Source organism: Hyperoodon ampullatus, assembly GCF_949752795.1.
Source record: "Hyperoodon ampullatus genome assembly, chromosome: 19".
Taxonomy (NCBI): domain Eukaryota; kingdom Metazoa; phylum Chordata; class Mammalia; order Artiodactyla; family Ziphiidae; genus Hyperoodon; species Hyperoodon ampullatus.
The window spans coordinates 12,653,039-12,675,727 of NC_136932.1; the positions used below are offsets into that span (position 1 = coordinate 12,653,039).

General features: G+C 45.5%; 1 protein-coding gene across 2 annotated transcripts in view; it reads right to left on the bottom strand.

Moving 5' to 3' along the window:
• PITPNC1 (phosphatidylinositol transfer protein cytoplasmic 1) overlaps positions 1–22,689 on the bottom strand; it is a 256,124-nt gene that overhangs the window by 30,429 nt on the left and 203,006 nt on the right. For both annotated transcript variants that reach the window (XM_079725319.1, XM_079725320.1), the window contains exon 6: positions 10,963–11,058. In XM_079725319.1, coding sequence (XP_079581445.1) covers positions 10,963–11,058 — 96 coding nt within the window. The remainder of the gene's footprint in view (positions 1–10,962; positions 11,059–22,689) is intronic.

A 22,689-nucleotide genomic window follows, 5' to 3' on the forward strand; every position in this document is an offset into this window, starting at 1 on the left:
TTCCAATGCAGGGGATGCAGGTTCAATCCCTGGTCGGGGAGCTAAGATCCCACATGCCTCGTGGCCAAAAAACCAAAACATAAAAAACAGAAGCAATACTGTAAGAAATTCAATAAAGACTTAAAAAAAATGGTCCACATCAAAAAAAAAATCTTAAAAAACAAAGACACTTGGTTTCTACTGAGCAACCATCCCAGTGACACATCTGCAGATCTCAATGCCAGTGTCAAAGCAGGGAGAAGGGAACATTTATTAAATGCTAACTGTGTGCCAGTACTGTGCATTTTAATGCTTTGCCTTTCACATCATCTCATTGCATCTCATCTCCTCTCTCCATATCCATCCACTCGTTTGAACGGAGGAAGAGATTCAAGATGGTGAATCATCATTGGTGCTGATGAAGTGCAATGGCTGTGATCACCTGGGAGGCCTCCCAAAGCCTGAGCCCCTTATTACATTAGGGTTGAGCTCCACCTACTCAAGGAAAGCATGGGCTGGGAATCCCCATCCGTGAGCTCTAGAGGTTATCTTTCACACAGATCCCTCTTCAACAAGCCCAATTGTTTCTACCTTCAATGGATGTGTTGCTTGGTTGAATCCTCCCTTTTGGGACATGGGGCCATTTCCCCAAAGGCTCTTTCTATTGACTCAATGACCCAGCACCACAATCAGCAACTCCACTCCTGGCAGAGGCTTAGAATCTCTGGTTTTGATCTGATATTTAGGAATTCATTTGCCTCGGTTTTGTTTGACTCACATGGTTTGGCATTTCACTAACCAATCCAATTGGTAAGATTTGGAACTGCTATTCTGGGCACCGAGCTCCGGGGAACCTCATTCATGCAAATTATTGCAGCAGTTTAAATTGGCTATTTTTCCCCTTGAAAAATCAAAAAACAAAAATCCTTTCTCTAGGATGGAGTTGGGCACTACCGTTTTCCTAGTACTCCCAATAAAAATTGGCTTTGCTCACAACATTGCAGTAGCTCCAAATGATTAGGCCAAAAGAACAGTAGTGGTTTTTTTTTTTTTTTTTTTTTTTTTGCGGTACGCGGTTCTCTCACTGTTGTGGCCTCTCCCGTTGCGGGGCACAGGCTCCGGACGCGCAGGCTCAGCGGCCATGGCTCACGGGCCCAGCCGCCACAGCATGTGGGATCTTACCGGACGGGGGAACGAACCCGCGTCCCCTGCATCGGCAGGCGGACTCTCAACCACTGCGCCACCAGGGAAGCCCAGTAGTGGTTTTAAACACCAGCACTAGGCATGGTATTTCAGTAGGACTTGGTAACCCAGCTTTCTTTTACTTGGAAGAAATGAGAACTGAAAGAGAATACCTATTTGTTATTGGTCTAAAAATGATGCAGCCAGGGTTGTTGAAGACTGGACTACTATTTAGTGCCCTGTTATTTCCAAAAATTTCTTTTCATTAACAAAGTTTTATTGCTGCCAATATGGCTGAAGGTGATTTGTTCACGAAAAGAGGTAGCAGAAGAAGGAGAGAAGTTGATGGGTTACAGGGTTCTAAACCTCTTGGTGTCCAGGGGTCTGCCCTCACCACTGCCCCCCCCGGGAAAGTCAGTTTCTCTGGTGCGGTCACAAATTGAGATGCCTTGCAAAGTGGCTGGTGACCCTGCTTTGAAAGTTCTCAGCTACTTGCAGAACAAAAGCCAAATTCCTTGGCTTGACATTCGAGGCTCTCCTTTTCTGCCCCGGTTACTCACTGACCCTTGAATGTGCAGTGGAATTCCCTACCTTCTCACTGCCTTTGCTCTCACTCAGTACACTGCCTTTCCAATCTCACTTCTTCAAAATTCAGTGTGTTCCCACACAAGTGTGGATCAGAGAGTCATTTAATATAGCTTTGGAGTGGGGCAATTTGGCTATATCTAAAAAGATTTAAACCCGCATACCCACTGACACAATTTCACTTTTAGAATTTATTCTACAGAAATATTAAAACTATGTCAAAAAAATATATAGCATGAGGATGTTGCCTGAAGTAGTATAATAGCAAAAGAATGGAAACACTCTAAATGTCCACCAAATGGAGAATGGCATAATCATACACTGGCACATCATACAGTCATTACGAAGTCTGCTAGAGAGACGTGTACTGCCCCAGAAAGACGGCAAGCTTATATTGTTATTGAGAAAATTCATGTTGCAAAGTTGCATTGTGTGAGCTCATTTTTATAAAATAAAGTCATGTATGCGTTATGTTTAATTACAAGCCCCATAAACACCAACTTTAACAATGCCTAACTCGGGACTTCCCTGGTGGTGCAGTAGTTAAGAATTCGCCTGACAATGCAGGGGACAAGGGTTCGAGCCCTAGTCCGGGAAGATCCTACATGCCGAGGAGCAACAAAGCCCGTGTGCTGCAACTACTGAGCCCACGTTTTCACAGAGGATATGTTCTTGAAGATCAGAAGAATGGCAGAACTTCTCTCCAGCCTTGCTGGGATCAAGTCTTCCTGGCCAGGCTGACCGGATCCCTACTCCCACACACAAAGGGAGCCACTCAAATATCACTGAAGCCTCCCACTGGGCCAGAGACCCATTGCCTTTCCAGTGCAATTGGAACCTGGATTGATGTACAGGACATCACGCAACTTGTAAAGTTGGCTGGGGGACAGGGAGAAAAAAAGGCAGTTTCCCAGCAGATCACTCACACTCTCCTGCATGGTCAGGAGGGCCTTTGTAATGACACTGCAGTCCTGGGACCACGCTGCTCTCCTCCTGGGACCACGTGAGGCGTTCGTGTTGTTGCCCAGCCTCCCGAGGAAGCAAGTAAGAGGACCTGTATTGAAAAATGTTCTTCTTTGGGACCTCCCTGGTGGCGCAGTGGTTAAGAATCCGCCTGCTAACGCAGGGGACACAGGTTCGAGCCCTGGTCCGGGAAGCTCCCACACACCGCGGAGCAACTAAGCCCATGTGCCACAACCACTGAGCCTGTACTCTAGAGCCCGCGTGCCACAACCACTGAGCCTGCACTCTAGAGCCTGCAAGCCACAACTACTGAAGCCCGTGTGCCTAGAGCCCATGCTCCTCAACAAAGAGAAGCCACCGCAATGAGAAGCCCGTGCACTGCAAAGAAAAGTAGCCCCCGCTCACCGCAACTAGAGAAAGCCAGTGTGCAGCAACGAAGACCCAATGCAGCCAAGAAAAAAAAAAAGTTCTTCTTGCAATGGCTTTCCTTCTCATCTATTGCTCCGGCCACTTCCAGAGGCCACCACGTGCTTCCCTCTCTAAAAGCACTGGCCTCATGGAGACCCTGAGAAAGGAGAGGCGCAGGGCCCTGCGATGCAGCAGCTACTGGAGACCCTTCCACTGACTATCTCCTTGCAGGCTTTCTGTGCCAGCTTTGGAGGCTATCACTGGGGGGCACTTTGGTGGTGGAGGCTTCGCCCCACACCAGCAGGCGCAGACAGTTCTAGTTATCCCAGAGGTGCCCAGCGCCGCCAAATTGGAACCCATCACCAAACAGCTGCGCTATTCTCAGAAAGAAACAGATGGACGGAGGGAAAAGGAAAAGAAAAATGACAATAACAGCACAACAAACTGAACTCCACAGTGGACCCCAGCAGGAGGCAGCTGTGTTAAATGTGGCCATTTGGAGATAACTGAAAATTTTGACCACCCTCAACCATCAAGATATAGACCGACATGAAAATATTCTTAATTTGAGGGAGCAGAGTGGTGTGGATGAAGCACTTTGTACTGAAGGGTACAGCTGAGTATGACAATATTTACTCATTTCATCTCTCTGTTCCCTTTCTGGGGCCTGTTGTACTTAGCAAACAGCATTTAATCTCTTACCCTTGACAGTTACTGGAAAAGTTAGATGTATCTCTTTGTTCGCTTCTCTCTCCCTTATGAGAGAATTCAGCAGATATTTAGATCAGGTGTGACCAATGAACTGGCTGCCAAGGATTCCTTAGTTCAGGAAAACTCTATAATCCAGGGGGCCTGGAGGCTGAGTTTCAAAAGGGTCCCCTAGTTACCCAACTCAAAGGGAAAGCTCTACATCAAATCCTGCCTAAAAACTTGCCTGGTACTCTCCTACCTTCAATCATTCCACTTCAGGGGTACTTGCTTCTGAGACAGTCTCACATTCTCCTTCATTGCTACCCGAGTTCAAAACGTTGTAAATTTCCCTAATTGTTCCATTAAAATTATTATGCTTTATTTAACACTGGTAAAATGCCGACCTCTTTTACATCTTGCAAAATGAAGAGAAAGAGGAATTTCCTTTTTCTCTTAAAAAAAAAAAAAAAAAGAAAGGATCCAGTTCAAAGGGTAGTGGAGACTAGACACGATTATGGCCTTTGTAGCCCCAGTGCCTAGCACAGAGCCTGGTACACAGTAAGCACTTAATAAATGCAAACAAAAGAAATTAATGAGTCTTGCTTCTAATCGGTTTTCCTGCATTTCCTGTCCTTGGATTGGCCTACAGCAGAGTTTCTCGACTTTGCCACCATCGGCATTTTGGGCTGGGTAATTCTCTGCTGTGGGGCTGTCCTGTGCATCGCAGGATGTTTAGCAGCATCCCTGGTCTCTGCGCACCAGATGCCATAGCAAACAACCCCCTGCCAGTGGTGACAATCAAAAATACCTCCAGACGTTGCCAGATGACCCCTGGGGGGCAAAACTGGCCCTAGTTGGAAACCGCTGGTCTATAGACTCCCGTTTGCTTTACATAAATCAATGAAGATTTTTAAAAAACAAAGCACAAAACATCCTCTACTTCTCAACTTCCTCCCCCAGAAAATGACATTTCTTTTTTCTTTTTCCCCCTTTCTACTCAAGGCTGAACATTTAGAAACTGTGTATGACTCCACATTCGTGTCTCTGGGGGAGAGCTGCGGGGACAGACCTCTGGAAGGCCACTAGAGATGCCATTTTTTCTGGTCCCTCTTGATCTTGTAATGGAAGCCAAACCTTAAAAACGACTGCAGTGAATCCAGGAGGAAGAGCACTGGACTTGAGCCAACACCAAAGGCCTCTGAGTTAGAGGTCCCTAAGCCTGACTTTTGGAGACTGTCTAGGCTGGACCAGTCCTGGAGGCTGGGTGTTGAGATTTGTTCCTGCATCCCAAATGGCCAACTCAGCTTTGCAGGTGTGGGCTCACTGCCCGTGTCCTCTGAGGGCATGCTACAACTGATTGTCCTAAGTTCCTCCTTCCTGGGTTGGGATTTTCACCTTGAAATTCTGGCAGAGCATCAAAGGGATGGACACCTTGGCAGAAGAAAGAACTCACGTATCAACCACATAACAAGTACAACCTGCTCAGACACTGGCTTCTCTTCGTCTTTGCTGCTTGGGTGGTGCTGATGTGACTTGATGCGAAGAGCTTCATGACTCTAATGGGGGCAGGGCCTTGGTGGGGCCCTGTGGAGGTGCGCCTGGAGGTGCTCTCTGGGCCCGAGAAATCACACTGGTTTTTTTTTTTTTAAACAATGCAGTGCTCCCCTGCAATGTTCTGCCACACATAGGAGAGAAAAACTTGAGATTAAGAGGTTCTTGGGAGCGGCAGCTTAGGCCCCTGATGCGGCTGGGAAACAATGGCACCATAAAATGAGAATAAAGCGAGCGCGGGGCTGAGCTACCAGCCGATTCTGAGTCTCCAGAGTCCTTCTGAAACTCTGCTTGGTGGGGGGGCCCTTGTGCCACTAGGCAGAGGGCACCCAGCGGAAAATTTCCAGCTCTGGTCACCTTAATGAGAGAGGCATTCTTGCCTCTCACGTGGTTCGGAGGTTTCCAGGGACAAATGGAAAAAGAAAAGAAATTACTTCAATCCCCTGCTTCGGCCTGGATGGTGTGTGTGTGTGTGTGTGTGTGTGTGTGTGTGTGTGTGTGTGTGTGTGTGTGTGTGTGTGTGTGTGTGTGTGTGTGTGTGTGTGTGTGTGTGTGTGTGTGTGTGTGTGTGTGTGTGTGTGTGTGTGTGTGTGTGTGTGTGTGTGTGTGTGTGTGTGTGTGTGTGTGTGTGTGTGACAATGGAAAAAGAAAAGAAATTACTTCAATCCCCTGCTTCGGCCTGGATGGCGTGTGTGTGTGTGTGTGTGTGTGTGTGTGTGACAATGGAAAAAGAAAAGAAATTACTTCAATCCCCTGCTTCGGCCTGGATGGCGTGTGTGTGTGTGTGTGTGTGTGTGTGTGTGTGTGTGTGTGTGAGTGAGACAGAGAGAGAGAGAGAGAGAGAGAGAGAGAGAGAGACGGGAGCTGAGTGGTGACCCAGATAACCCTGGTCTGAATGCATAAGCCTCAAAATCTCAGAATAGATTGAGCCCACCAGCATTTCAGCTTTCTCTGCAGAAAATGTGTTCCTATTTACGATGCTGACATAGTCAACTTACAAAGATGGACTGGAAGAAAAAGCTCGTAAAGCTGTAGGCCTCAGATTAAAGGAAAAAAAAAATATATACATATATATAAGGAACTCTGATTCACAGCTGTTAGCTTAATGGCCACAAATGCATTTCCTTTGATAGCGCTTGCTCTGAAATTGTCACTGCTAGAAGGAAAAAATAAAGCCCGTGGCTTTCACTCATTCATTCAACAACTGTTTTGTGAGTGGCTGCTATGTGCTGGTTCTGTCCTAGCTGCTGGGGAATGGTGATGAAGACAACCCTTGTCTTTGTGGAGCTCAGGGTATAACTGTGAGCTAGCACGAGCTAGCATGATCTAGAAGCCACAGACCAGAATTCTTGCTGCCAGTGGGTAGGGAGTGGGGTGCCTAGGAGAGTCCAAAGAGGAGAAGTCACATTTGAGCTGAACTCTAAAGAGTAATGACTAGAAGCTTCCAAACTGAGAGGAACAGAGGTGGGGAGGGCTGGAGGGGAGAAGGCAGAGGACCATGCTAAGGGGACCAGGCTTTTAAGCAGAAAATGACAAGGTCAGATTTCATTTTAGAAGGAAAATCTTGTGGCAGGGAGGAGGATGTTAATTATTTACAGTGTGCAGAGGAGAAATGTGTTTGGAAGTGGTTTGCCTTCTGATTCGGTGGTTTCCCTTATTCTCTGTCCCTGGCTACTGACACACAACCCAAACAGCCTAGGAAACTCACTTCTCTCGCTTCTGGTAGGCTCATGCTGCAGTGCGGATTCTGGAAGTCGAATGATGGTGGGTTTAGGTCACAAGGGAGTCCCATGGAACATACTTTTCCTATGATTTTATTGCAGGCTCCCAAGTATGCCTTTTACTTTGTGGTCTAACTGCCAGGGTGAGTGAGAAAAAAATCTACCTATAGTGTAGGCTGGTGATCATTTGGGAAGCAGGGCTTGACAGAGTGTGCAGGGCTGAGCCCTCTGGGGCCCCCTTCCTCCACATCCATTAAGACTCCAGGACAGGCAGGGGTGGCTCTGAGTGTGAGAGCTGAGTCCAGACTTCCATTCATCTAAAAACGACCTTTACTTTCAGGGCAGGATTTCCCAGCCTTGGCATACTGACATTTGAGGGTCGATCACTCTTGTTGTGGCGGGCTGTCCCGTTCATTATAGGATGTGGTTAGTGGCTGGTAGCACTCCCAAGTTGTGACAACCAAAAATGTCTCCAGGGACTTCCCTGGTGGTCCAGTGGTAAAGTATCCACCTTACAATGCAGGGAACTCAGGGTCGATCCCTGGTCAGGGAACTAAGATCCTACATGCTGTGGGGCAACTAGGCCCGAGCGCCACAACTACTGAGCTCTACGCCTCAACTAGAGAGCCTGCATGCCGCAAACTACAGAGCCCACGTGCTCTGGAACCCGTGCACCACAAGTACAGAGCCCTCACGCCCTGGAGCCTGCGCGCCACAACTAGAGAGGAGCCCACGCACCACAACAAAAGATCCCGTGTGCCTCAACGAAGATCCCGTGTGCCACAACTAAGACCTGACACAGCCAAAAAAATAATAATAATAAATAAATAAAAAATAAATCTTAAAAAAAAAATGTCTCCAGACATTGTAAGCATCTTTGTGGGGCAAGATCGCCCCCAGCTGAAAACCACTGCTCTTAGAGACAGTTTTCCATTCTCATCTTGTTTGATCTCTCACCAGCATTAAGCATAACCAATCCCTCTCCTCTCTTGAAACTTGCATTCCTTGGTGCTCTCTCCTTGTTTTCCTTCTAATTCTCTGGCCAATTCTTTGTAGATCCCTGGGGCCTCCTGATCTCCAAATATTGCTGTCCTAAATTTAATGCTCAGACCCGAATCCCTTTACCATTATACTTTATGCTTGCTCACTCTCACCCATCCTCAGGACTTTAAATTCTTCTATTTCCCAAATACTCTCCAATTTGTCTCCAGCCCAGATCTCTCATTTAAGCTCCAGACCCATTTCTATTTGTTCTAGATGTCTCATTGTCATCACAAAATCCATCCATCTTTCTCCAAAATCCAGTCCTCTTCTCACCCCCATCTATCTGTTGCCCAAGCTGTAAACCTTAAGGTCATCCTGACTCTTCCTCTTCTCTCACCTTCACACCCAGTCCACGACCAATCCCTGTCAAGTCTCTCTTCAAAATATACCTCCAAGCCATCTGCTCCCAGCCCTCCACTTCAAGCTGCCATATAACTTCAGTAACCAACAAGGTAGACAACTCCGATGACCTCAGTGGTTTCCTGACTTCCACTCTGCTCCCGGCCAGTCCCTTCTCCATCCAGAGCAATCTTTTAAAAGCACAAATCACATTATACGATACCCCAGCTTTAATTTCTTCGAAGGCATCCTACTGCATGTAAATAAAATCTAAGTGTCTTAACATGGCCCCACCCTCTTTTCCAACCTCCCTTTGTGCCATTCTTCCTTCTGTTTCCGCTGCTGCCGACACATGGGCCTTCTTTCGTTTCCTCATAGGTAACACCTTGGGACTCCCATGCATGCTGTCACCTCCCCCTGGAGCACTGTCCCCCAGCTCTTTTCATCCTGCGGGTCCCAGCAGGTCATTTCTTCCTGAGCATCTTTCCTGATCCCATCCTCTTAAATTCAGTTTCCCTATCATGGTCTCTCCCTGCAAGCTTCCTTATGGCACCTGTGACTTTTAACTCCACATGTGCTCATGTAGTTATTTCTTTGTTGTTTGGCTCCCCTGCTAGATTGGAAATGTTGTGGGGGAAGAGACCCTCGGTGTCTCTTCTGTTCATTGCCACGTCCCCATCTAAATAGTGTCTATGACACTCAGTGAGTACTCAGTATGTATTTACTGGATGAATGACTATTCCCCTCTCATTTCTTTGGTCAAACTGCATCTAGAAAAGAATATTTTATGACCCAGGAAAATGAATGACTGTGAAGCATGAAAAAATGCTCCTTGAATATCTGTGTCAATGAGAAAAAGCTTTCCAGTGGTGGTTCCTGGGAGCACAATGTACAGGGAGATGAGTCAGGTACACGATGACTAGAAATGACACTTGTTGATTTCGTCACTAGTGTTCCATATCTGTCCTAAGACTTTCCTCCGAATCAGAAGGGAACTCCCTGAGTGCCAGGCAGGACCACATGAAAGCTATCTAAGAGGAAGAGCTGAAATCAGTTCAGAGTTTTCTGGCTACGCTGCCTTTCTAGAAGGCTTGAGCTACCAAAGAGGCCAGGATGTCCAGGTAAGACAGCAGCCCCCCCAGGCCCAAGGAGCCACAGAAGCGACGGGGCAACAGCTTCACCCAATGCACTGCATGATGCTTTGCACATCACTGAAGCCCCATAAGTATTGGTGGCCTTGAGACGAAACCACAGAAGTACCTCCTCTAAGACAAGGGGAGGCCAAGCTTCTCTTGAGCAGGTCCACAGTTATACAGAGAGCACTCCATTTTGTTTTTCTGAAAATTCACAAGTGTGGTTGGCTGCAGAGTGTAATGTGAATTGATGACGTTCAAAATCTCGTCCTTGAGTCCCACCAAGAGTAATTCACATCAGCCTCTCCCTGACTTTAAAGGGACAGCAGCTGCAGAGCCCATGCCTGCAATTAAGCAGCTAAGCGTTTGCTAACATTGGGTTAGACTCTGATATCCAAACGAATCCCAAAAGGTGGAAGCAAAAAAAAATCTGAACCACATTGGGAGCCCAGTGTGTGTCACGGTAGAATTCATTTTTACCGGGTTTATTTATTATGTCTTAAATCAGCCTTAACGAAGCTGAGGGAAGAGTTTCAAGGTCCATGTGTTACAGCTCAAGGACGAGACTGGGGCCCCAACTCCAAACATATTGTGATTGGCTGAATGTTGCTAAACAACAAAAATAGCCCAGCATCTGTTGTCGTTGCAGGGCTGGGACGTTATTTCCAAGGGGGTCACCCAAGTTTCGTCAGCAGCCATTAATAAAATATCAACAGGATACAAATGGGGACTTGCACTAACAGTAAAATAGAAAGTTCGCACTGAGGCACACAATGGATGCTGGTAGGTGGGAGTCCTACAGAAACATATTCTCTTAAATTTATTCTTAGTCAAGATGAAAAAAGGAGAGGGCTGCATGAAGGCACTTCTGGTTTTGAGAGAAAGGTTCTGTGCAGAGATGAGCTGTCCAAGTTTCAATATGCACTCAGGGAGGATTCATGGAGCATTTTCTTTGTGTTAGACCCCAAAGGTACAAATAAAACACAGCTCCTGCAGAGGCGGGGAGACAGGCTGGGCCCAGGCCTGGCCAAACAGGAAGCCAGAGGTGGCTGCTGCATTTTATAGGCCAGTTATCATTGGGTGGTTCAGCCTTGTGAGTATTTTGCCGCCCAGATTGATGGCAGAGCTGGGGAGATAGGAAAGACTACATTGAAATTGAGTAGCAGCCGGGGTTAACCACGGGCCCCAAGCAGCAGGGACTTCATTTTGAGACTCGCAGTAAAGAGTCCAGCAAGATGTGAAAGCAAATTGAATCAACACAAAGACAGATGGAAGTGTCCCAGGTCAGGGAGGACTTAATAAATAAATGTTTGTTGAATGAATGATTGAATGACTCTCTTCCACATGTCACCCCATCTAGTGCTCACCTCAGATTCTTTGTAGTAACGTTCTGGAATTTCATCGCAGGCAATATCGATAAAGCAGACTTCCCTCTCCAGATCTTTGGCTTCATTGTCAAAAATCTGAAAGAGCAGAGCAACGATATCAAAGGTTAGTGATAGTGGGTGAGATCCTCAAGGTGCCTGCGAGTTGGCCCAACGGTGCCTGAGGCGGAATAACTCCCCACAGAGCATCTTCACATGGCTCAGTGCCCCCGGGGAGAGCCTTACGCTGCCCCCGAATGTGCAAGAATCATGAAAGGTTTTTATTCATCGCTTACATTTTGTCACATCAGAGGCAGGTGTAGCATCAATCACCACTTGGTTAGGGGAAGAAGAAAAACAGGCTGTTTTTAGTAGTTCAAGAGTGAAGAAATAAATCTCTTCCAAAAGTCTCTTCCAAAAAGGAAGTCTGCTGATTTTTGGCAGTTAATCTAAACATGGGAAGGGAAGAGGCTAAAAAGGTTCTGGGTAGATAGGAGACAAAAAGCAGTAATACAGCCTTGAGATTTACAGAAGAAAAATGTGGGGTTTTTTTTTTCATTACAGTGTTTACATATATTTAATTTCAGAAATCACACACACTCATTGAAGAAAATACAGATAAACAAAAAAGAAGAAAATAAAGATTGTCCATAATCCCATTACCCACTGTCGTATTCTTGATCATTTAAGTGCATGATTTCCTTGGTACACACAGTGGTAAGAAGGTGGAGCTTGAAAAAGTACTGAGATGGCTTCCTGCCAAGCTACGCTTGGTTCCACTGGCCCAGAATATCCAACACTTGCAAAGAAATATGTAAGACAGGGCTCCCCTGGTGGCGCAGTGGTTGAGAGTTCACCTGCTGATGCTAGAGGACACGGGTTTGTGCCCCGGCCCGGGAAGATCCCACATGCCGCGGAGCGGCTGGGCCCGTGAGCCGTGGCCGCCGAGCCTGCCCGTCCGGAGCCTGTGCTCCACAACAGGAGAGGTCACAGTGGTGAGAGGCCCGCGTACCGCAAATAAATAAATAAATAAATAAATAAATAAATAAATATGTAAGACAGCCACATATATAGATATACACTCTAGTGGAAAGATTAAGTTCCTCTACTTTTTCCCATTGCCACTTTTTCTGATCTAAAGGGATACACTTCTGAAGGACAGTAAACAGATTAAGTTTGCAAATCACTTCATCCTTGGAGAAAGTCTTAACTGTATCCCCATCTCACTGTTTAGCTAATTCCTACAGGGGAATCATCCACTAACACTAATTAAATCTGACTCTCCAGAAGAGAATGAAATATTTTGGAAGAACAGAGTGGTTGACGCCGAAGAACATTGTCTTGACACAAATTTGGAGCCTATTAATAACACTCTCCCACAGGAGAGCATCTGGAGGGCTCTTTACAAGTTGAAACTCCTAGTCCTTTCCAAATGCTTTCTGAATAATATCTGTGCTGGTTATTATCTGCCCAGTCTGCTGTTTGCTCTGTCACCAATTTTCTTCTGTAATGATTAGATACTGGACTCTTCAGATTTATTCAAGATTAACTCCCCAGTCTGACTTGAGGAGGCCACTGCCTTTTCCTCAAAGGCAGAGAAAGACTGGTTCCTGGATCAGCTCTGATTCCTTCCATGGCCAGCTGAAGTCAAGAGCTTGGGGACACTCTCAGTGTGTTTGGGAGGGACAGGTTGATTGCTTTGATAATGGAATGGAGAGACGGAAGGAAAGGAAGTTCAAGGTGGAGTGGAGAAATAAGTTGTGAAATGAAACACTGGGTCTCAGGGTGTTTGTGTGTTTCTCTCTCTTTGCATGAGTCTCTTTTAAAGTGTGTGCAAGAGAAGACATGTGCCTCATTAAGAAAACAAAACAGAAGGGAACACCCCAGAGGCAAATGAGCTGCTAGAGAGTAAATTACAAGAGAAGTTAGAGAGCTTTGACATTTATTGGTGGTAAAATTTATGGGACTGAAAGAAGGGAAGATGAACCGGGGTTAAGGGAGTTATTGACAGATTAGGTGGCTTTTCCTAATTTAATTCAAATACTTTTGGATCACCCATTATCACATTATTACATTATTGCCCTTCTGTTCCAAGTTCACCCTTAAGTCTCTCCTCTGAGATAACAGACTGGACCCTGTAAGCACTTTTCCTTGACAGCGAGTAGGACACTAAGCCATGTATTAGAGGGACCCTACAGGAAGAAGCGTGCTTCTCTTCCTGGTTTGAATCTTATTCCTGCTGCAGAATCTGTTGGGGCGGAGGCGGGGGAACGGGGGACACGCAGTGCTGCTCTGTCCCAGCTGCATGCCCAGAGTGCACAGTTGCCTGGTGACCTCTCGGAGTCCTGGCCTTCACCATGGCCCTCCTGATGTAGGCACCATGTGTGCCAGGCCTCGCACTGCCAGTGGTGCCCTGACCCTATAGACCTGCCCACCAGTCGCATCTCACCTGAACCCAGAGGGCTGTTTTCTGCTGCTCAGCAACTGTGAACAAGCTCTGGTCCAGGAAACCCAGCAAACTTCTCTGCCATCCAGTGGGCTACAACCACAACTCCTGCAAGGAGGTCTGAACTCCAGCCATGGAGGTGGACCCCTTTCAAGTTTGTTCTTGCTTGTGTCTACTCCCTCAGCCTTTGACTTCTCTTTACATCTTTATGGTTACTCCAGTCAAAGTTTAATAATTCCTTATATTCCTTATATACTCTCCCTGTTCAAATTATTGTGTGGTTTATGCCTCCCAATTGGGCCCCAACTAATACCTCCATTGCATACAAAATGGCGCCCTTGGCTTTGGGGGCTGCAAAGATAAGAAGGGCTGAGTTCCTGCCCTTAATGAGCTACCATCTAGTGGGAGAGACAGACTGGGAAGCTACTCCCCAAAATACAAGATGGAAGAAAATATTTGCTACAGAAGAAAGAATAGACTGTCAAGCTAGGGAGAGGGGTCATTTATGTTGACTCAACAACTACATGGTCAGGATGGTATTATTATTTCAAGTTTTCAAATGAGAAAACCAAGGCTCAAAGAAGTAAAAGAGCTGCCTGCAGTCACACAGCCCGTCGGTAGAGAAGCTCAGATTCAGGGCAAGTCTCCAGGCTTCACAACCAGACTCCTCCAGGGATAAAAGGCTGCCTCTTGGCACCCAACCGAGAAGATAAATATCAATCAAAAGTACTTCCTATTTCTTTCCAGAAAGATGAAACTGGACTCTGGTTCTCTTCCTGCTACCGAAAAATGTATGTCCTGAGTAGCTATTATTGGGAACTCCCCAACGACTTGGAGCTTTTCTGCCGAGGCTGCAGTAGAATCTACTTAGGTAGCTTTCAGTTCCAACTCTGGACTCCTTCTTCAATATGACACTTAATTCTTGCATCCCAGTCCATGAAATACCAAGCACCTTTGCAGTCAACGTTTCAGGGTGAGGACCTGAAAAAAAAAAGCTACAAAAAAATCAGTTTGAGGACCTCAACATCTTCTTCAGGCCTGAGATTACAAAGAGTCTTAATTTCCAATAAATAATAAATCTCCCAATGATTAAGAGCCTTTAGGAGATGCTCGTAGGTGCTCAATACATGACTGCTGAATTACCGGAAGACATCAGCTTCTACTTTCCAAAGAAGAACCTATGGCACGAATATTGCTTACTGATTGATCTCAGATTCCTTTCATGAGCCCAGTTTCTATTTCTTTGCTGGTAAGCACCCTAACTTTCTATAATTCCCAATATAGGGCTCAACATAGAGTGGAAACCTCATAGTATTGGCTGATGGATCCCACAATGGGAATCAGGACAGCTGAGTTTGAATTCAGTTATCAAGGACCCGGCACCTCTTTTGGGTCTCCATATCCTTATCTGCAGAATAAAAGGCGTCATCTAGATGGATGGGTAGCAGGGAGCTGTGAAATATCCTGGAATTGTACCCAACATTTGAGGAGATGCTTTCTTTCTGGAGAGAGGGTTTGACCACTTTCATCTGATTATCAGGGAGATCTATGGCCCCAGTGTGGTTGAGATCAAGGGACCCACACGACCACTAGAATTCTTTCCAGTTAAAATGTTGGTGATGTTGAGTGACTTGCGGGTCATGTTAGGCTCCTACATCCTGTTCTTTGCCCCTTCACCCACATGCAGCTGACGTGGGTGGTGCACAGAGGGGCTGCAGCAGGGAAACAGGAAGTGGCAGTGGTCACGACATAGCGTAATCAGAGGCCACAGCGGGGGTAAAACGGCCTCATCTTCATCCTTAGTTTAGGGCATGATCCAGAATTAAGGCAACACTATTACAAACAGAGGCTTAGCCAGGCCCCAAAGGAAAACAGCAAGATTAACTATTCATTGGGGCTTCCCCAGTGGCAGCGGGAGCGGCAGTGGCAGCGGCTGCCAGAACTCTGGTCCAACCACCAGCTCTTTGAGGTGGAATAAGAGATCTGCTGAGATAGTTTAGGACGAGATACATCTTAATGTTGATACATTAAGCCAAAGCTCCAAAGGATCTCACCTGACACAGGTGCTGTGCACCTTCATGCTCTTGGGAGCTTCTTGGGTGGAATTTGTCCCTTTTTGAGATGAGTGTTGGGTTTGGGAGTCAAATATGGTACTTCCCCTATATCCCTTATAATAATGTTCCCATCTGTGGTTATTTATCAGAGACATACCCACCCACGAATCATCTGTAATGGATTTCAGTGCCAATCTGGTTGACTCTTCTGAACTCCACCCCCCAACTACACAATGAACACTCAATAAACAAACTCCTTTTAATATGAACTAAGCAATATCATAATGAGAAGGCCAATCTCCTGAGTAAAAACTATCTTAAAGATTCCAAAATGAAAAGGGAGTAATTTTCCCTTTTTTGTAAAGCATTATGAACATTAAGTATCAAGCATCTTTAAAATCTCCATATACTTTGACCTGGTAAATTTAAGCTTTGAGAATTCATCTTAAGAATATTAAATAAATGAAAAGCTTTATGTACAAAGATTTTCACTGTAACATTAATGTAACAGCAAGAAAAAATAGCGAGAGGGGGGAAAAAAAAAAAAAAGCAAACAGTCAAAATATCCCAGTATGGGAGAATGGCCAAGGAAATTATGATAAATCCATTCGATGAACTATTATGTAGCCATTAATAACTCCATTCTTAAAAAAGATTTTCCCAGGAGGGTAAACATGGGTGTGGGTGGGATGGAGAAGGGGACATGCCCCATATTTAATACAGACAGATGCTGAGTCATGTGGTTGTAACTCAGAAGGGAAAGGTACATTGATAAATATGGAATGTGTTTTAACGATGCACTAGATTTCTTCCTTGAACAGGGGTGTCTTTCTAGATTTAATTTAATCTCTCGTTTTGCTTTTAGATGTTTCTGGATTTTGTGATAGCCCAGCCAGGGAGAGCACTGTGTACAGCGGCTTTTCAGAAATCCAGAATCCTGGGAATCATGGCTTCTGCAACCCCTTTCTCTATAACAGTAAGTTTGTGGTTTAAGATCCAAGTTTAGATGGGAACTGTCTGTACTTTCTGCGCGATTTTTCCATAAACTCAAAACTGCTCTAAAAAATAAACTCTATTAGTAAAAAAAAAAAATGGGGGAGGGGGAGAGGAAGATCCAAGCTTAGTAGCTGTGTGGATTTTATCTTCCTGCCATCTGTCCAAACTACCAAGGATGCAAGGTAGAGGTGGCTGATTAGTAGGGATTTTGAGGAAAGTCTATCAGTCGTCTCATTTTGTGCTTCACATATGATTAAAGGGACAAAGAATCCCAGCTAAGCAAGTTGCAGTTCTGCTCTAACTTTTTTTCGCTGCACTTGGGATGTTTCGGGGGAGGCAACTGACTAACAAAGAACAGGTTCAGCAAGAAGGAACACTGGAAGCAGAATTATTGTTTTAACAATGCTTTCATTTCAGTGCTCTGGATTTGCAAAGTGGACAATTGGTTTGGTGCAGGGCAGGGGATACGGGTCCCTGGTTCATACATTAGGCATATGGGGCTAGAGTCGGTTCATGGTTCTATTGATTATTCTCTAACAGAACCATACCTGGCAGGGAGAGCCTGAAAAGCACTTATGGCTGGGGAAAAAAATAGTCCAAGTTATTGACAAAGACAACCATCATTTCATTACCCCATCTCTACTGGTATTCCCACCAAGAACATTTTCACGCCTACACAATTCAATTGTGACTGTTTCACAAATATGTAAGCTATATGATCCAATCCAAGAATATATGACTTGTCTTCTCCATTGCCATTAAGATAGAGATAAAAAAGGATGGTCTTCTTTGGTCTCTTTAAAAACATTTCTGCTTCTTTCCCACCCCCATCCCCAGAATAGAGAGTTGGGTAACTTATTTGTTCTGAAGGTGGACCTACTTAACGACAGTGCTCTGAAAAGAAGAGACTAGGCGTACAGCAATCAATAAATCAGCAAATACTTAGTAAGCATCTGCTATGTGGTCAACACTGTGCCTCTTAAAATGTGTGCGATAAGCTCCATTTTCAAGGGGCCTTATGATTTTGTGGAAGACTCGATTCAATGCAAGATTTAATTAACAGCACCATATAAGATATAATCTGTTACTAAAGTAATAAGTACTAAAAGGTATGTATCAGACAAGAAGTACTCCAGTCCAAATTCAGCAAGGAGGAATTACATATATATATTCTTCTTCAGATTCTTTTCTATTATAGGTTATTATAAGATAGTGAATACAGTTCCCTGTGCTATATAGTAGGTCCTTGTTGATTATCTGTTTTATATATAGTAGTACGTATATGTTAATCCCAAACTTCTAATTTATCCCTCTCTCCCCTTCCCCTTTGGTAACCATAAGTTTGTTTTCTATGAGGAGAGACAAAAGTTTAAAAGTTAACTTTAGGGGCTTCCCTGGTGGTGCAGTGGTTAAGAACCCACCTGCCAATGCAGGGGACACGGGTTCAAGCCCTGGTCTGGGAAGATCCCACATGCCACGGAGCAACTAAGCCTGGGCGCCACCACTACTGAGCCTGCGCTCTGGAGCCCGCAAGCCACAACTGCTGAACCCGCGTGCCTAGAGCCCGTGCTCCGCAACAAGAGAAGCCACCACAATGAGAAGCCCGCGCACCGCAATGAAAAGTAGCCCCCTGCTCGCTGCAACTAGAGAAAGCCCACATGCAGCAACGAAGACCCAACGCAGACAAAAAAATAAATAAGTTAAAAAAAATTACACGAAAGCTAGTGCCATCTCATCATTCACAAAAAATAAAATAACTCAGCACCTTTAGTAAGGTGTTGATCCTTGTTTTTTATTTTGGACTCCCTGCCCCTGAAACAATCTTTTTTAAAATTGACTTTGGGGGGAGTGTACAGTCCTATGAATTTTAACACATGTACAGATTCTTGCAACCACAACTACAATTAAGATTCAGAACAGTTTCACCACCCCAAGAAACTAATTTATCATCACAATTTCCCCACACCAACCCCTGGCAACCACTCATGCGTCTTCCATTCCTACAGTTTTTGTCTTTTCAAGAATGTCTTACAAATGGAATCATATAGATTTTAACACTTTGAGACTGGCTCTTTTCACTCAGGACCATGCCTTTGAGATTTATCTTGTGGTTGTGCAAATCGAAGCTCATTCCTTTTGCTTGCTAAGTAGTATTCCATTGTATAGCAATTTGTTTATTCCCCCATTAAAGTTTGGGGCAATTATGAAGAGAGCTGCTAAAAGCATTTGTGTGTACACAAATTTTCACTTCTTTAGGGTTCATACCCAGGAGTGGGATGGCTATGTTATAGGGTATTATGTTGATTCTTCTTTATGAGAAGAGGAATCAATACTCCCATAGTGAACTGACTACTGCCTCCCCCAAATTCATGCCCACTGGGAATCTCAGAATATGACCTTATTTGGAAATAGGGTCTTTGCATATATAATTAGTTAAGGATTGCTATGGACTGAATGTTTGTATCCCCTGTCCCTGGCCCCCAAATTCGTATGTTGAAAACGAATGCCCAGTGCAACAGTATTAGGAGATGGGGCCTTTGGGAGGTGATTAGGTCATGAGGGTGGAGCCCTCAAGAGTGGGATTAGTGCCCTATAAAAAAGACCTCCTCCCCTAAAAAAAAAAGACCCCATAGAGCTCCCTAGACCCTTCTACCATGTGAGGACACAGGGAGAAGTTGGCAGTCTGCAACTCAGAACCCAACCACGCCAGCACCCTGAAGTCAGCTGGTCTTCACCAAGTGTCATGAACAACTTTTTCTTTAACATCAGCCAGTGGTGGAGATTTGTCCTTTTCCTTTCTCCACCCACCTCAAAAGTTGCAGAAAATTCAAAAACAGGCAGGAACCTGATGATAACAGTAGAGACAGAAGGACAGGAATAACGCAGGGCACTGCTCATCGGTGAAGTTTAAAATAAAAAGCTGCTGATAAACATACCTGGGGCTGAGAACACAGAGAGATATAAGAGGACAGGATGCCTGGGGAGGGGGCAGGGAGGAGACCTAAGGGTCAAAGGGCATACATATAACACAGTAGATATGAATTCACAGTGTGCTCCCTGTGAGGGAAAGAATACTTCTTTCAATTCCTGGATTTGTGTCTAGAAAGAGCACTGGCAAAACCAGTGGAGGGTTGACAACCATTTCGTGCTGTGACCTGAAGTCCCATGCAGTAAAACAATGGTGAACCCTGGTTCATTTGGGTAATCAAAGTGACATGGTGACTGATGAGAAAAAGATTCCGATTGGCAAAACAGTGTTCTCGTAAGGTGCTCTGATCATGGTAACTAATTAAGAAAGGAACAGAAAAGTACATTAAAACAACCCAGTAGGGTCACAAATGCTATGACTCAATTCATTTACTGAAAAGGCTTTAAAGGCACAAAAATGCTTCTAAGTTACGGTTCCCAGGGCAGCTGTAACAAGGCTCTTTTCATAAGCTTGGTCTGATTTCAGCACAGAACAGCCTCGATTCAAATTCTTCCTGTGGCCGCAGCCCCCTTTGGACCCACAGGCTGTGTCATGAGATCAAGCCAACACGTCACATGGGTACATGTGGATACTGGCTCCTGACACCCAAGAATGTGCATAGTTTCCCTGCAGTATGATCAATAATGTTTCCTAAAATGAGTCTCAGAAGCCGAGCTTAAAATAGTTTCAATTTCTCCTCGTTCCTTCTGATTTCAATTCACAAGGTGGCCTCTGGGAACTAGAACTGCTGATTTTCCTGCAGGTTGATGAATGGCTATTTCACCTGGAAATGCTCACGGGCTTGCGACGGGCCAGCCCTCAATAGCCTCAGTGTGTGAGGTTTGCTACGTCAAGGTGACGCTGATTCTTTCTCGAAAACTTTTTTGAGTCCAAACAATGAATCCTTTGCATAAGAGGTAATGTGCCTGACACCTGTCCTTTTCTTTTCCCTGAGAAGCTACTGACTCAGTCTTAAGGGAAGGGACTAAAATGCTGAGGTAGGTGGCTTGCTGAGGCCTGTGCCTGGTGGGGCAGCCACACTGGGAAGTCAAAAAACAACGTGGAGAGTCTCCCAAGAAGGCTGCCAGCAGGCTTACTCTCCAGAGGCCACAGAGGTTCCTTCTCTGGTTCACCAGACAAGCGCCCTGAGGTGCTTCAGGGCCTTGTGTCTCCTTCTAGCTCATTCCTGGCGTGCCTCTCTGGGCAACACAATGGAATGGACACCGGCCCAAACCCACTTAGGATTCGCGATAGATTGCACCTACTATCAGAAAAAACAAAATCAAGGAACAAATAGTTACATTTTCCTGGTAGGTTGTGTTTTGTTTTTCCTTTTGTGTGGACTGGTTCTAAATACCTCCCAAGGCAAAGTCGGGGAACTAGACAAGGCTTCTGGCTGAGCTCCATAGACCTGCCCCAGGCAGCCGACCGGAAGGCTCCAGAAGGAGCTCTCCAGGCGTGGGTAAGACAGACATGGGCCAGCAGATGGGAGGGGGCTGCTTCCTGAGTGCTACCCAAGGTCATGGTGTAATTAGGCCCGAGGCGCCTGGAAGGGCCTGCCGTTTCTGTTTACTTCTTTATTATGGAAAACAGTCAGAAAATTGTAGAGAGAGGAAATATAGTGCAGTGGTGATGAGCCCAGACTGCAGAGTCAGCAGACCTGGGCTCTGCTGCTCGGCTGGGTGACCTGGGGTTGCTACTGAGGACAAGTAGACCTCACTTTTCCTCGTCTGTAAAGAGCAGTATTAGCTCCTCCCTCATCCGGTAGCAGCGAGGACACGAGGACATAAAGCAGTGATGACAAATGGAAATGACAATGGAGTAGTCACAGTTCAGGCGCACAAAAATGAGTCGGGTGGCCATTGAGAATCTGGTCTCAGACACGTCTCTGCACCCTGAGAACTTGAACTTTCTTTGAACTGTACCTGACCCAAGGACACCTCCAGCCATATTCAAAACACCACCTGCCAGCTGCAACCTTATGGTCTCAAGGTCTCCCTTTGTCCCCATGCAACCATTTCAGACCCCAACCAATCCTTACTTAACAAACACCCTTAGTCCTTGCCAGCTCCAATTACAATTCTTGAGAAACAATTCATGTAGCTGACCCTAACCTTGTGTTTTTTTGCCTTCATAAGCCTCCTGCATTTTGTAGTCCAGTGGAACACAATTCAAATGCTTCTTTGAATCTGTCTCCCAGGCCGCAGTGTTAACAAATATCCAATAAACACCTTTTTATTTCACCTAGGTCTCTGTTTCTGGAATTTTTGTTAATGGCAGGTAAAGCCCACTTTATTTGGACCTGGTTAAAAACTTATGGTTGCCAAAGGGAAAACGCTGGGGGGAGGGATAAATCAGGAGCTTGGGATGAACATACACCCACTACTATATATAAGATTGGTAACCAACAAGGACCTACTGTATAGCACAGGGAACTCTACTCAATATTCTGCGATAACCTATATCAGAAAAGAATCTTAAAAAGAATGGATATATGTATATGTATAACTGAATCACTTTGCTGTACACCTGAAACTAACACAACATTGTAAATCAGCTATATTCCAATGAAATTAAAATTTAAAAAAAATCAATGTATTCAAAATTACATTCATCGTCTTCATCGCTACCCCTTTGGCTCCAAGGTTTGAGCCTACCCTTCCTCTTGTGGTCCAAGGTAGAAACTTGGGTGTCACCCTAGGCTCTTCTTTCTTTTGTATTCTTACATCGGGGCAGGCAGTAAGTCCTATGAATCCCTCTGTGTCTGCCTCCATATCTCACCAGTCCATCTCCCTGACAGACCTTCTATTCTCTATCTCACCTGGACAACTGCAGAATCCCTAATACCTTTTCCCTTGAGATTCTGGTTTCCATCACGCATCCATCTATCTATCCAGCCACCCATTCATCCACCACCTATATACACCCACCCGTGAGTTTTCTTCCCAATATGCTAGTGTGGTTTCTTCACTGCCCCTGGAACATAGTTTATGGTGGAATGGGCCTAGGAGTCAAAATATCTGGGTTTAGGGCTTCCCTGGTGGCGCAGTGGCTGAGAGTCCACCTGCTGATGCAGGGGGCATGGGTTCCTGCTCCGGTCCGGGAAGATCCCACATGCCGCGGAGCGGCTGGGCCCGTGAGCCATGGTCGCTGAGCCTACGCAGCCGGAGAGGCCACAGCGGTGAGAGGACCGCGTACCGCAAGAAAAAAAAAGAAATCTGGGTCTAATCTTGGTTTCATGAGTTGTGTGAGCCTAGAAACTCCTC